Here is a 16,303-nt window from a genome sequence, read left to right as displayed (position 1 = left end):
GAGCCTGCTTCAGATTTTGTCTCTCTATGCCTCTCCCCTACTTGCACTCTGTCTCGCTCTGTCTCCAAAAGATGAATAAAACATTAAAACAATTTTTTTAAATAAAAATTCTTACATGAAAAAGCAGGAGTACAAAAGACTTTACAAAAAGAGTGTATTCACCCAGAGGACGGCAAGGAGAAGGAAGAGTTGAGACACCACCTCCCCACAGAGCCATAGAAACCGGAGGCAAACTGAGCAGGTGACTTCTGACCTGGCCATGAGAAACAGCCTGAGGCCTCTTAAGAGCATCCTTCCCACAGGACGGGAAGGTTCTTGTATCTTGTTCCTCCACTGCAGCGTTTCCCCCGAAATTGTGTGCACTGGTGTGGGACAATTCTTCGTCGTATACAGATGGAAACTTAGGATATTTACTAATTAAAGTTTATCAGAAGAAAATATCAAAAATGGGATTTCACATTATATAGACTGAAGCTGGATAAAAAACCGATTCTCCTAGTAAGTAAATAATGCCAGTAAATAGAACTCCAAAGACTGTTTCACCAGAAAGTTCTAACACCAAAGTAACATTTCTTTAAAGACCTATTAAATGTCCGAAAAAAACCACCAAAACTTCAACCACTTTCACGCAGGCTGATATGTTGTTTAATGATACTGTTTTGAAAATTTTAAAGGGAGTAAAGAAGAAGAAAATCTGAATCTGGTTTTTACTTGTTCTACATGACGTCTCAAGAAGAATCGTGGGCTTATGGAACAGCTGTCTGCCTTTGCCCCCCCTTGGTGGCATTCCTGGGTACACAGCCACGCAGGCTGATGAGGGGACCGTCTGAAAACAAAAAAAGGCATTTACTTTAGAACTTCATTGTTTCCACATTGAGAATGTTAAATAATATAGGCCTCATTACAGTTTTAACAACAAAAATCACAATATCAAAAAAAAAAAAAAAAGTCTCCATAGCAGTCCGATTCGGTATCAATCTCAGGGAAACGGCCTTTTTGGGGGAAATGCGTGTGGAAGAAGGGACAGGGCTGTAGCCTTCCAGGTCAAAATGAGGGCTCATTCCCCTTTCCTGTGGTTTACCAGTCAGAAGCTGAACATCATTTTCAAACTATATGTTTAACAAAAGAGTATGTTTCAAGAGCATATATTTTGTTAATCCAAGGGAGGGTTTACCCAAATTTCTCTTTGGTTTGCCTGCTATGGATTCATTCTCTTAAAGGCTCAGTAACAGGATCTTACACATTAAATGATTAGCAACACCTGGATTAGAGGTTAATTTTTTTTTTTTTCCCCTTACCTGGCCTCTAGGAGTTAATCTTTTTTACAAGATTTAGTAAATCCTTGTCTGAGTTTTGCTCCAGAAGCAGGGTCCACTGCTAATCCTTTGCAGACATAAACAGATTTGTTATTATGTAAAAGCAAACATTAGCAAGAAAAAAAAAAAGGAATGATTATGAAATCCTCACATTGGATTCAGAAGTCTCTCCTTCCTTTTTGTTTTGTTCTGTTTTGTTTTGTAGCTATAGACAAGTAATCAGTCTCTATCTTGGGCCAAATAATAAGGGAAACAGGGACAGTCCCAGGCACCTTCTCTATCTCTGCCCCTGGCGCTTCCCTTTCTCGCGGTTGGGCCCTCTGGGACCAGCACCTCAGGCGGGCCACCACTTATACAATCCGACTCTCCCCACTGCTGTCCTGGCTTTCGAAATGTTCCCTGAGCATATCGTGTCTTCACAGTTCTTTGCCTGCTCTCATTCCAGAAAGGGTTTGATAAGCCTTATGGAAGCATGAGATGCCTTTCCTCCCAGGGCTTATTTTCATAGCGATGGACTCATTCCACAAACAGGATTCTTTTCCTTTGTGCCCAGCAGCATTATTAGGTATCAGGGTGGAGGAGTCTGTAGATACAAGCCTGCCATACCATGGTCTGTTTTGTACTGCATGGTATGGGACAGGAGTCTCAGATAAATCTTTTTTTTTTGTTTTGTTTTGTAAAATGGAACAATCCCCTTCTGTCCTACAGGCCTCCTTTCCACTCCGTGTTTTATGAAGGGGAGTTACCAAACAACCCAAGGACATCGTGAATCAAACTAATCAAAAGACATGGGAGTAGAGTTTTCAGTGTTCCTTTTACTGAAAGTCCTACAAGTTTTAGGTCTTCCAAAGACGCGGCAACTGACCCTTTGATACTCGTTACATCTGCTACATAATTAAATTAGTAAGGAGGGGATGCCAGTGCAGGGAACATGCTTACCTTCATCAAATCCGCTGGATCCAAAAATAAAAGCAGAGCCCACCCCAACAAAGTCGTGCAATATGATTCAGTGAATACATGACACAATATAGGTCTAGCGCCCAGAACTGTATTGACACAGTGATCTTAGTTGCTCTGTATGAAAGTCCTGGAGAAGCTTCGTTCAGCAGTACCTTCTCAGAAACCCAGTCCCTTTTACACCCAAACCCTCGAGCAAATAGCCACCGGTTGTATATTCGCTAACTAGGCTATAAACTCACTTTGTAACTGAACATCAGAATCTTCGTGTGAGTAAAAGATCTATGTGTCTTTTTCCACAACAATTTCCATACGTAAGTATTACAGGTAATGATTACAATATTATCAATGCCTATCTCCTTAATGTTTTCATTTTTGACCCAGTTTTCCCAAAGCAGACAAAGGTCTGGTCGGCTCTACCCCTTTCGATGAAGTGGCTTGAGCCAGTTCCTTAGGCTTTCTGTGCTTCCCTCACCTGTAAACCAGGAACAGGACGATTACGTGTGCGCTGTATTACTGTGAGGTGTGAGCGAGCTGATACATGACGTGCTCAGAAGACTGCTCGACGTCAGTCTGGGCCATCATCCATGAAGAAGGGAATTACTTAGCACAGCAAAAAAGTGGATACAACCTAGCTGCTCACTACCAGGAAAAGAGCTAAATAAGTAATCTGTGATACAGTGCTCGAAGACAAAACTCTTTTTGCCATAGGGAAATCTTCAAAATGTGTTAGTGAAAAAAAGTGAGGATGAGTAGAGGGGCTATGATCCCAAACTTTGATAAAAGGGGAAAAAAAAAAGAAAGTGTAAGTAGAGGAAAATGGAAAACGGTATCGGTGTTAACAGTGGTCATGTCAGGATATGGAATTATGAGTGTCTTTTATTTTCTTCTTTTTCTCCATTTTCCAGTATTTTCCACACTAAGCATTAATTTCCTACGTGATACTTTTTAAAAAATGCTCCCTCAAAAGAATTTTCTGCAGACAAACAAAATAGCTCGAAATGAGAAATCCCAGGCCATCGTGATTGCCTAACTTATGCAGCCACCAGTGACGGAGGAGGCAACATCAGCGTCTGCGTTTATCACATCCAGTCTGGGTGCCTCACTGAGCATTTATGACCCTCCTTGCTCCAGGGCCAGTCTTCCGTTCTAACTTGATTTTCTGTTCACACCCCAACTCGTTGCTATGCTTTGGGCCATTTGTTTCTGAAGTATGTCTTCTGCATTTTCCTTTTCTTATCTTTGTTTGTTCCATCTTCAATTTTTCTCCACTGGTCAAAATCTAGCTCACCCTGAAAGCTCATCCTGAATGCCTCCGCCCCCATGAAGCTTCCTCTCTCTCAGGCTGACACGTCCTCCATAAAGCCTCCTGAGCAAAGATGATTTTCTTGTATTCCCTTAGGACTTTCACTTCTAATTATTAAATACTTGACATAATTTTTAACTGCCTCTTCTCTTAGACTTTTAAGAATCTACGGGCATAAGAAATAACCATGCATAATAATATGTTCAATGAATGAATCCTCTGAACATCCACGGCAGCTGCTGTGTCAACTTCATACATCACATGCTTTCTTGAATCAGAGATCTTCCCGCACACGCTTATCTTCTCCTAAGATTGTGACTTTTGCACACGTATCTCCCCTGACTGAATTTAGAACAAAATGCTGTACCTGGAAGGTACTACATGTTTATTTTACTCAAGAGAGGTTAAGAATGAAAGCCAGAGTTTTAGAGAGTTAACCGCCAGCTACATGAAAGACAATAATAGGATTTATGTGGAAGGCGAGTGACACCAAGTGGCCTAAACTACTGATTATCAATCTAGAAATAGCAAAGCCCAGCAACCACAATTTTTTAAAAGATTCTCCTATTCTCAAATACACTGAGACCGAGCTGAACAGAAACAACGGACAGTAAGATGCAGATCTGATTCATATCAGAGCCTCTTTATATTAGTGAAAGGCAATGTTTTTCTCTAAGCCTTAAACATTTTTAAGAATTCATCTCCCCTGAGATGAATATACTTCTTATATATTCAGCATGCTTTCTCCCCAGAATGACTCCAAATGAAATGTTAACTAATTTAAAGGCATACCAACCGGAGACTTTATATTTAAATGTAAGCAGGTGACACTACAGGAAAAGACAAGGAATTCAATTTTTTTTTAAATGCTTATTTTGAGAGAGAGTGCCTGTGCACATGGGGTAGGGGAGAAAGAGAGGGACAGCGAGAATCCCAAGCAGTGTCCAGGCCATCAGCACAGAGCCCAACACGGGGCTCGATCTCACAAGCTGCGAGATCACGACCTAAGCTGAAATGAGGAGTCAGAGGCTTAACTGACTAAGCCACCCAGGCACTCCAAGAAATTAAAATTTAAAAGCATCTTAAACCTGAAATAAAACAAAAACTACCTCTTTTTTTTTTTTTTAACATTTATTTATCTTTGAGAAACAGAAAGAGACAGGGCATGAGCAGGGAAGGGGCAGAGAGAGAAGGAGACACAGAATCCGAAGCAGGCTCCAGGCTCTAAGCAAGCGGTCAGCACAGAGCCTGATGCGGGGCTCGAACTCTCAAACTGTGAGATCAAAACCTGAGCCGAAGTCGGACGCTCAACCGACTGAGCCACCCAGGCACACCAAAACAAAAACTACCTCTTAAAGCTAATTAACATGACAATTCTAATTCACATGCCAATAATTTAAGTGGGAAATTACAGAATCAAGATATCTACTTTTCTCCCATATATTTAATTCAAAAAAGTGTTTCTCAAATAGCTCATATGTGCTCTAAACAGTTCCAACAGGTAGAGATACAGCAGAATTAAAAATAGACAAAGGAGACAGATCCTAGCCTTCTTGAAACTTAAATTCCTTTTTGGTGGTGGGAGAAAAATATATATAGAATATTAAATGGTAATAAATTCTATATTAAAAAACTACAAAGGGGGAGAGCACATGGGTGGCTCAGTAGGTTAAGCATCTGACTCTTGGTTTTGGCCTAGGTCACGATCTCATGGTTTGTGAGTTCGAGCCCCATGTCAGGCTCTGCGCTGGCAGCACGGAGCCTGCTTGGGATTCACTTTTTCTCTCTCCTCTCTCTCTCTGCCCCTCCCCTGCTAGAGCGTGCATGCTCTCTTTCAAAATAAATAAATAGACACTAAAAAAGTTTTTAATAAGACTACAAAGGGAATTATGGAGGGTTTAAGTTTAAACACAGAGGTTGGGGGGGGGGGTCACTCTGAAGACGACACTCACTAAAGACCCGAAGGGAGTGAGCAGTGCAGGTCAGTGGGGGACTGTTTTGGTCTTCAGCTAAAGGAGCAACAAGAGCCCTGGGTCAGGAGTGTGCAGGCCTGTTACCGCCTAGAACAACACAGGGGCGCCTGGGGGACTCCGTCAGTTAAGTGTCCGACTTCAGCTCAGCTCACGATCTCAGTTTGTGAGTTCGAACCCCGCGTCGGGCCCTGTGACGACAGCTGGGAGCCTGGAGCCTGCTTTGGATTCTGTGTCTCCCTCTCTCTCTGCCCTTCCCCCACTCATACTCTCTCTCAAAAATAAATAAACATTAAAAAAAATTTTTGTAAAGAACACAGAGGTGGTGGTGGTATAGAACCCAGTGTGAGCCATGTTAAAAAATGTGCCTTTTACTTAGCCACATCACAGTGGTCATAAACCACCACAACTCGTCGAGAGCAAACATAATACTATTTTGCTTAGACCTACTGGCTATTAACCTATTTTCTGATATATTAGAATGGTGTCTATAACATTCTGCCTAATGTCAAGTGCTGGGACATATCACATCCCAAGACATATTATGGGATGTGTCACATACTGTGACATGAGACTTCTGAGTTGTAGTTTAGGACTTTTTCACTTACGCCTTGCTGCTACTTTGAAGAAATTACTTAGCCCAAGCCAAAAAAACCTCTTCCTTTATTTTCAACACTGTTTCATCCTGACACACTGTCTTCTCGAACCATTCCCAATCGTTTTGCAAGTTTACTAGACCAAGGAATGAAGGCCCTATCTCCACTGCTGTACTCAGACCGGACTTTGCACATTGTCAGAGTTCTCTAATCATGATGAATTTAGAAATATTCCCTCCTGGCAAGTAAGGTTCAAGCTCAAACTTAAAAGAGGGCTTTTCACTGGAAGGGAGGCAATATAATCTTTGGAAAAATTAAGGAAAGAAACTATAATAGAAAGAATTTGTCTCTCCTGAAGGACACTAATCTATAATTTAGAAAAATAGCAAGTTTTACCAAATAAACACACGTACAATTTGAATTTATTTTTCTCTAAGTGAAAACTAAAACCCCATTGTTAAGTTTTCACAGATCAGGAAAAAAATGAATGGATTGGGCTTACAGGCCTGTAGGGAATCTTTTTCAAATGTCCCATTCCATTTTTAGCTCATGATAAACAACTCATGAGGAATTTCAAAACTACAAAAGCTTTCTGGTGTGGCGACTTTATAAGCTTTAAGACTGGCAGTTCCTGGTCTGATTCTGAGAACTTCTTCAAAATATGACTTCTGGTCAGAGGCAACAATATGGTCATGAGTGAATTCATATTGCCTTCATAGCATAATGTTGATCATAAGAAGAATGCCACATTTATTAAGGCAGCTCAGTGCAGAGGGGAAACACATGTAGGTTTACGGGTCGTGTGCCTTGAACAAATAACTTCTCCTCTCCGAGCCTCTTTCCCTTTCCACAGATTAAAACATTCGGGAGATTATTAGGAGGATAAAATGAAATGGTTCTAGCACATAGGAAGTGCTTTAATGGTGGTTATGCCTTTCTGCTACTTGGAAGAAATTGTTTAGTTCTAGCAAGGAAAATTTCCCTTTTTTTTTTCTTTCCCAGCTTTATTGAGATGTAATTGATTAGAACATTGTGAAGGTTTAAGGTGCACAACAGGATGGTTTGATACACATGTATCTTGCAAAATAACTACCACAAAAAATTTTTACACATCCATCACCTCACATAGTTACTTTTGGTGGGTGTGTGTGGTGAGGATATTTAAGATCTACTCTCTTAGCAAGTTTCAAGTATATAACACAATATTTTTAACAAAAGTCCCCATGCCGTACATTAGATCCCCGGCACTTACAACTGGGAGTCTGTACCCTTTAACCATCATTTCCCCAACCCCACCTTCACCTAGGACAAACACCATTCTACTTCTGTTTTTATGAGTTCAACTTCTTTTAGATTCCATATGTCAGTGTGATCACATGGTATTTATCTTTCTCTGTCCGAACTATCTCACTTAGGATAATGATCTTAATGTCTGTCCGTGTTGTCACAGAAGGCAGAATTTCCTTCTTTTCTATGGCTACATAACATTCCATCATGTCTATATGCAACGTCTTTAACTCTTCATCCAGCAGCACTTAGGTTGTTGCCATGTCTTGGCTCTTCCATTTTCTTCTCTTATTTTCCACACCATACCTGACACACTGCTATATCCCATTCTTAACCTCTTTTCAATTTCACAAGACCAGAGAAGGATGGCTCTAGACCGTCCTGTTGTAATCGTATCTGACTCTGTATATCAACAGAGTTATCAAATCCCGATAAATTCGGAAACGCTCCTTCTTGGCAAATAAGTGTTAACCTCAAACAAAACCACATATCTTTACACCCAAAAGCAACACTGTATTTCACAGCTTTCTTTAACCGCCAACAAATCCCAAAGCCAACAGTGGTTCCCCTCTGGTCCCTCATCCGATAGCCGACTCGCTCGCTCCGACTCACCTGGCCTAGCTGGGACCACAGTCGGGGATCCCAGGGCCCTGTTCTGCAGCAACACTCTCACGGCACTGGTTACAGTTGGCTCTTTTTTTGGACTCATCTGAGCCCTAGCCTACAGGAAGAGCAAGAGAGACGGGGAACAAGTCTGTAACCTCAGGTAGCACTCAGGAGGTAAAGCTGTTGCCACTTAACCAGTAGCAGATGGGGGTCAGCTCCAGGACATGCTGCACCCACGGGGAGGGGACACACGCACACCCTGTACCCTCGTTCGCCTGTCCTTCCTGCTGGTTCTCAGAGTCACGTCTGGGTTTTGGCACTTGCACTCCATAATCAACCCGAGGGGAGTGGTGATATGTTAATCCTGTAAAATTCATTGTATGGAGACATAAGAAATCACTTAATGTCAATAAGGACAGTTATGGAACATTTTAGTTGTTCATTTTACTTGAGGATGATTTTGTTTTTAAATCCACGAACGGAGAAGAAAAACAGACGTTGGCAGGCAGCACATGTTTTAAACACAGAATTCCATCATCTCCACACCACGCCCCTCCCTGCCGCGCAGCGGTAGCTGAACAGTTACATTAATACAGAATAAGGACCCGAAGGTCCTTCGGGGGCTTCCTACCTAGCTACCGGTCCCAACATCTCCATGGCAACTACTGTATAAAGATAACCTGCTACTCCAAGTGAGAGTTCTCACGTGGGCAAGGATAGCCGCGGGGCTACAGCAGGCAGCTCATCCCCATGCAGACAAAGACAGCTATTTCCAGAGGCCCGTACTGGTCTCTTTTGGTGAAGGCTATAACACATTTTTAAAGTTGATTATGTTTAAAATAGAAACACATTTCAGCTGTGCTGTTAACAGCCCTTCAGCAGTAAGACGACCCCTCCCGTCTTGCGCCACTCTGAATGGGCCCCACTATTAGCCCGGCCCCTGAGTGGCGAAGCTGGCAGAAGACAAACAAGGGCTGCTGTTCAGATACACTCTACGGGGAGTTTCCTCAGAAAGCAGCTAATTTTTCTTCTGCGCTCCCAATCACCACTTAGTTCTGGAAAACAAGGAGAGGAACAGGGCCAAGTCACTGGTTACACTCAGGACGGCCAGCTGGCCTTCTTCAGGAATAAAAAGCACTTCCGTTTGCTGCTTCCCTGGGCTCCCTTTGGCCCCACTAATGTGACGAACTTCGTGAACTGGTTAGAACATTTCGAAGAAATGTAATGCGCCCTTCCCTGCTTTAGAAGGTACAGGTAGAGTTTCACTTAGAAAACTTTTCCGGGGCGCCCGGGGGGCTCGGTCGGTTGAGCATCCATCCGACTCTTGGTCCCGGCTCAGGTCATGATCTCACTGTTCGTGGGTTCAAGCCCCACGTCAGACTCTGTGCTGACAGCCTGCTTGGGATTCTCTTGCTCTCTCTCTCTCTGCCCCTCCCCCACTAGCGCTCACTGTCTCTTACACTCTCAGAAATAAATGAATAAACTTTTTAAAAATTTAAAAAAAAAAAAAGAAATTTTAAGAAAGAAAACTTTTCCAACTCAGTTGAATTCAAGCCCAAAGCATCATATACCCCCCAGATTGTGGTGCCTGTCCCACTGACAAGAGAGGATGGCCAGAGAGGAGGAGGAGGGTGGGGCAGCGTGGAAAGAGGAAAGGCAGAGGAGACCTGTGTGCAAGCCACTTTGCTTATGTTGTCTATAATCCTCGCAACAAGTGGCAAGGTACAGATTAAAGTGAGTCTCAAAGAATTTGTCTAAGTTTACCTACGGATAATAAATTAAAGAATTGAAAGTCAAACCCTAACTAGTGATTGCAGAATCTGGGTTCCTTCCACGCCGCACTGCTCCCGTGCTATTGCAGGTATAAAGATTGAATCTCTACAACTATATTTATCATAACCACCCTGCCTGCTCCACCAACACATCTATCTCCTGCTTCCTGTGTTTCTTTATCTAGATGTATAGTATACTACCTTCTCAGGCTCCGAAGCTAAAATCCTTGTCAACCCCGATCCTCTTTTAGCCCATATCCAATCGGCGTCTCAGACCCCCCATTCTCAAATTCTTCCTCCACATACAACCCGTTAGTCCTCTTTTTCTGGACCCGCATTTTTTATCTGTTGCTGGGACTCCTAACCGTGGCCAATCCATCTGACCACTAGTGGCAAAGGTGATCCTTCTAAAACACCAATTGTGTCACTCCAGTCTGCACTATTCAACCCGTCGACACTGCCCACAGAATGACACAGGAGGCAGGTCACAACCAGACAGGAGAGCTAAGAAAGGCGATCTGCAGAGAGGGGAGCTAGCAGAAGCATGCCAGGAAGAAGGGACAAGTTGAGAAAGTGGAGAGGACGACTTCCTGGGTTCAGGGGGGACTTTCCAGTTCCTGTGTGAGGTCCTCAGATTTGAGGGCATCTCGCCACTTCCTCTTTTCCTCCTCTCTGAACTGACTCGAGTGGAAGCCCTTCTAGATCTGATGCCCCCTCACCTGCCCCTTCCCCCTCGCACACAGGCACTCCTCGGGCCACAAACTGGACATTTTGTGTGTAATATCCTCCCCAACCCCCACTCCAGGCTGCTGAACCCATCTGATATTCAAGGAGAAATGCTGCTCTTCTTTGAAGGCTCCCATGGATCTCACTGGCCTCTTCCTCCATAGCGCTCCTGCACAGGTCAAATCCTACAGCTTCCGACTGCCTCGTTTCCAAGCCCTCCTCCACCTCTGTTGAATTACAAATGCTGATCAATCAGCACCTAGCACAGTGTCTGGGACAGAATAGACACTCAGTAACTGTCCACTGTGTATGGAGACAGAGCTCAGAGTCCAGAGTCCACAGGATATGCTACTGTTGGACAAGCTCCCACCCCCTAGTACATACTGGATTTTGTGGAAATCTTTCTCAATGTTTCATACCCTCAAGTATTCAGGCCAGTTTAATCTTTCCTTGGCATCGGAGTCATGTTATGAGACTAACAGTCTCCATAGTATATCGTAAGTTATATCCCTTGGGCCGCTGACGTGTGTGAAGCTGTTTGCCGGACCTCAGTTCTGTTTTCATTAGTCTGTTGTCTTCCGGATCAGCCCGTCCATTTACTTACCCGTACCTATTTGTAACAGCCTGTTTCCATTCATTTACTTTACCTTGCTGATTCTATGGCTTTAAAGAAAAGGCTGCAGACCCCTCCTCTATCAGAGAAAAACACAGGCGACCTACAGAACAGGTCTTCCTTACGACAGCTTGCCCACTCGGCCAGCCCCGCTTCAGGTTCGCAGTGCTTTTCTGGATGACTAAGGCTGATAGTTACTGTTGCATACATGCACAGGGTTTTACCGTAACACTACAGAAACACTACTTATATATTCAAGGCTTCATCCTGAGAAGCTTCAAACACTGTAGAAATATTTTTTTCTATAATATCCAAAGGTGCTGCTAGCTAGAAAGCATGCCTCAAAAGAAGCCAACTTCCATGAGGATGAATGACAGTGAGTAGCGACCTTGATCCTTATACTTCTGGGGATGGGTAATTTAGGTTCCCTAGCAAACCCTACCTGCTCACCCCGAACACGCAAGGGCACAGAGCCAACACCTGGGGAGAGATAGTTACCTGCACTCTGGATGCCATTTTGGCTGCTGTCTGGGCTGGATCAAAGACTCGGCGAGAAGACTGATCCTTGCAGAAATTAATATGCCGGCTGGCTGCGGTTTCATTAAACCTCCTCATACAGTATGGGCACTGAATATAATCTAAATGCAAAGATAACAACAAAAGGCAATCAATGTTTTAAAAACAACTCTGGAATGGGCTATATGAAATGAAATAAATGAGATATAACCTCTGCTCCAACATAAAAGAGCAAAAGTCTCAGACTATGGTTTGAGACAGTGTTATGCCCGAGGGAAAGGTGTACAAGGGCAGAAATAAAGGACAGAGCATGGGGAGACATCTTTCTCCTGTATACATTTATTTCAATTAAATGTGTCTCTTTAAAATGTTTATGTGGTATTTTCTTTTTTTTTGTTTAAAAAAATTTTTTTTAACGTTTATTTATTTTTGAGACAGAGAGAGACAGAGCATGAACGGGGGAGGGTCAGAGAGAGGGAGGCACAGAATCTGAAACAGGCTCCAGGCTCTGAGCGGTCAGCACAGAGCCTGATGCGGGGCTCGAACTCACGGACCGCGAGATCATGATCTGGGCCGAAGTCGGACGTTCAACCAACTGAGCCACCCAGGTGCCCCATATGTGGTATTTTCTTAGACAATAGACTCATTATATTTAGGCACTTCTCAATTAAATGAGATATTCAGTGAATCCTTATGTAAAGAAAACAGTCCTAGGATCACAGACAGTTGGTTTTGATGACGGTGAAGAACACAGAAAATAAAAAGCCCAGGCTGTGGTACTGGGTGGGATGGAAGGTCACCAGAGAGGTTATGGGGCTCCTCTTGCTCTTTATAGAAGGAGGAAGGTGTTTCAAATTTGTGGGTTTGGGGGATGGGATTTGAAGTCAGTGTCGCTGGCAGAAAAACACACTACTTTTGCAGTGGTTGATTTTTTTTTTTTTTTACTCAACTCCTAAATAAGGAGGCAAATAATAAGTTCAGGAAGGAGGTAAAGGAAAAAGAAAAAGGTGGGGTTCAAAAAGGAGAAAGGGGAAAGCAGGAGGAGTGGTAGGAAAGCTTCAGGGTCAGAACCTTCCGGACAGCTCTGTGGGCACCAGGACCCTCTGTGCTGCTGCCCACTGCTCTCCGTTTGGCCCTTGTTTGTAATGACTAACCAGTGAGCGAAATGGGATGTGCCAGAACCACGGCCTTTGTAGAATGAGGAGACGTTCATGGCAAAGCCATTTTGGAGCCCACCCCTCTGAAGTGCGCGGGAACGTGAGATTTTCTTTTTGTTTTGTTTTAGGCACCGGTAAGGGATGACAAAGTGGATAGGAGCACTAGAAGAGAGTAACATTCCCCTTCCACCCTGCCAGGAAAGATCTGAGACAGCACCGACCTTACGCTTGGTACGGAAATTTGGATTAGTATATAGTCACCCACATCCACATCTACACGGGTGCATGACTGTTTGAAGCAGTGATGTCTTCAAGATTAAGAGTCTTTTTGAAGGCATCTTCTAAAACAATTTGGGAGAGTTTTGTTGGAACAAATCATTTCCTAGAATGAATACTAGTAAAGTGTAATAATCGGCATATATAAGAAATTGGAATATAACAGATGAGCACTTAGCCTAACCTTTTATTTCACATCCTAGAAGGCAGTATGTAATCATCAATTCAATCTGTATTGAACACCTATTACGTGCCCGGCACTGGTTTATAGTTGGGGGCACAACGACTCTGCAGAAACAAAGTTTTCCCACAGTGGTAAAGGTTTTTCCCTTGAACAGAATAAAATAGGGCAGCATTGGGAAATGATGAAGGCCCTGTAGCCTGCCTGACTGGTTTTGAACCTGAGCTCTTCACATGCTACATGCGCGAACATCGGCAAGTTACTCAATATCCCTTAAGCTTCGATTTCCCCAGTCCCTACACAGCACCTATTTCATCAGGCTGTTGTGAAAGTTAACTCAGATAAGTCACACTAGGGCTCAGTACAGTGGGCAGGTGGAACATCCTATTACTATAAGGAAACAGGCCCAGCAAGCTTGCGTTTCCAACTACCAAACAGGAATGAAACTGCTTATAAAAGTAAAATTGAAAGTGCCATTACTGTGCAGAATTCGTGGTGGTGATGGAGAAAGCAAACCTAGAACTCTTCTCTTGCTTTGGTGGTTTCTTGAGTTTTACCAGCTGAGAGTCAAGGCTTTGATCAGAAATGCTGCTACCACAAACCCTACTCAGTTTGTGCAAAGACAGTGATCGTGGCAGTGACTGGATGGCTTCTTCACTCCCACTTGTTCGTTCATTGATTCACTGCCACCCTTCTGTGTGGCGCTGTATGCCATCAGGGACACAACAAAGCTGAGGTGTATTTCCCTGCCAACAAAAATCTCAGAGAAAACTAGAAGGCTATGCAAAGAAGTAGACAAGTGCCACTCATGATGTAAGCTTCTAAGGAAGCACTGGGTCCTCCAGGGGCCCAGAGGAGGGACAGGAAGCCAAGACTTAAAGGGGCAGAGGAAGGGGTGGCTTGGGTGGTTCAGCTGATTAAGCACCCAACTTCTACTCAGGTCATGATCTCACAGCTCCTGAGTTCGAAACCCACATCGGGCTCTGTGCTAACAGCTCAGAGCCTGGAGCCTGCTGCAGATTCTGTGTCTCTCTCTCTCTGCCGCTCCCCCACTAGTGCTCTGTCTCTCTCTCTCAAAAATAAACAAATATTAAAATAATAATAACAATAAAGAGGCAGAGGAAGAAAACTTCAAATACTCTGAGAATGGAAAAAAAATGGTTTTGCAACAGTAGTCTGAACACAGCATGACTGGTTTACATGGTCCACCGTCATCTCAATCTGAGTCCCCTCTTCCTCTATCAATAATGGTGTCGTGGGGCGCCTGGGTGGCTTAGTAGGTTAAGCGTCCGACTTTGGCTCAGGTTATGATCTCGCGGTTTGTGAGTTCAAGCCCTGCGCTGGGCTGACAGCTCAGAGCCTGGAGCCTGCTTCAGATTCTGTGTCTCCCTCTCTCTCTGACCCTCCCCCGTTCATGCTCTGTCTCTCTCTGTCTCAAAAATAAATAAACATTTTAAAAAATTAAAAAAAAATAATGGTGTCATAAAAGTCACTATGTGCTATTTATTTCCAAAGTAATGATCTTTAAAGTCTGACTACAGATGGGTTCTTAGGACGACTATGGGAAAGGTGGCCAGATCTCAAAAACATTCAGCAAGCATCATTTTTAAAATGTAAGCATTGTGTTGAGTGTCCATGTCTATGAAGCCTGTGAAATGGGCACTAAATGTCCCACGCCTCACTGAAAATCTCAACTGCAAATATTCTCTATCATTGTTCCTATAAAGTATCACAGCATCCTGGAAAGTTGAATGATTAGCACATTTACTTAAGTTAGGAAGAATTACAATAAATATATGCATGTCACAAAAACTGAGTCATGAAATCAGGAATCATGCTGAGAAAACAAGGAAATGATCTGCAAACTCATGCATACTAGGCCGCATTATATATAACCCCAGTTATAACTGTACATGTTTTCTAGTATTTAAGACTGAGAATATATGGACTAATATAAAATCCTCACATAGTCTAATGGAATAGTAATGAAAAAATGTGCTATTTTAGATAATTGTTTTGTTTGGTGCATAAAATTATACTAAGGGCACAGGGAAGAATTTAATTATAAAGCTATGTTTTAGCATAAGAACATGAGGGCAGAAAAATAAATTGTACATGTGATGAGACCTTACAAAGAGAATTATTTATTTTAAGGAAACAATAATCCCCACATTTTAAATCCAATGTGGAAATTAGAGAAATCCACACAGCAGGACAGCTGACATAGTTTCGTTTATTTGACTAAAGAACTATAAAGTAGCCATCAACCCTGTAGCTTCTGCTATTAACAGGAAATACTGCTCATAAAAGATTTTTTTTGTTATATAAGGCTTGTTGCCAAAGTATTATCAAAATCACAGCCATAGATCTTTCTACTTTCACATTATTTTAAGCTATATTTTCATTAGCACCCAGCAAAAGTGAAGCAATTATTAAGATTATTTTCTGGCACACCAGCACGCCCACAACAGTTGTGGCCAGGCCTCTTAGCCAGCTGCGCTGGGAGCTAATCCCACCCACCAGCACGCCCACAGCAGCTGCAGCCAAGCTGCTCGGCCAGCTATGCCAAGGGCCAGCCCCGCCCAGCAGTGCACTCACAGCAGTTACGGCCCAGTCACAACGAGAGGGCACAAGCAGCCCACAGAGAGCACACTCCTGGAGCTCCTGGTTCTGGTGACCAGGGTGGATTGCACTACTGGGTCCTATAGGCCTTCTACACAAGACATCTACCTTCCTTCAAGACCAGGAAACATAAGTGACCTACCAAATACATAGAAACAAACACAGAGAATAAGAAAAAAAAGACAGAGAATATATGCCAAACAAACAAAAAAACAGACAAAATCTCAAAAACACACACAACTAAACAAAATAGAGATGAGCAATCTCCCTGATAAAAAGTTCAAAGTGATGTTAACAAGGATGCTCACTGGACTTGAGAGAGAAGAGTGGATGAAGTCAATGATAACTTCAACAAAGACAAAGAAAATGTAAGAACAAATCAGAGAATAGAATAATGAAATG

At 43.0% G+C, this 16,303-nt stretch overlaps 1 protein-coding gene across 5 annotated transcripts in view; it reads right to left on the bottom strand.

Moving 5' to 3' along the window:
• Positions 1-622: 622 nt before the first annotated feature.
• The window catches only part of ZC2HC1B (zinc finger C2HC-type containing 1B), a 41,253-nt gene continuing 25,572 nt past the window's right edge, over positions 623-16,303 (bottom strand). For 4 of the 5 annotated variants that reach the window (XM_019831345.2, XM_045058155.1, XM_045058153.1 and 1 more), the window contains exons 5-7: positions 11,648-11,787; positions 8,045-8,153; positions 623-826 (exon numbers count right to left, since the gene is read on the bottom strand). In XM_019831345.2, the coding sequence (XP_019686904.1) occupies positions 747-826; positions 8,045-8,153; positions 11,648-11,787 (329 nt within the window). In that variant the 3' untranslated portion in view covers positions 623-746. Of the gene's footprint in view, positions 827-1,298; positions 1,384-8,044; positions 8,154-11,647; positions 11,788-16,303 lie in introns of all 5 variants that reach the window. The other variant, XM_003986619.5, reaches the window with a different exon arrangement.

The sequence above is a fragment of the Felis catus genome, chromosome B2 (assembly GCF_018350175.1).
Source record: "Felis catus isolate Fca126 chromosome B2, F.catus_Fca126_mat1.0, whole genome shotgun sequence".
Taxonomy (NCBI): Eukaryota; Metazoa; Chordata; class Mammalia; order Carnivora; family Felidae; genus Felis; species Felis catus.
The sequence above is the reverse complement of the archived record's forward strand: the minus strand, read 5'-3'. Positions and strand labels throughout refer to the sequence as shown.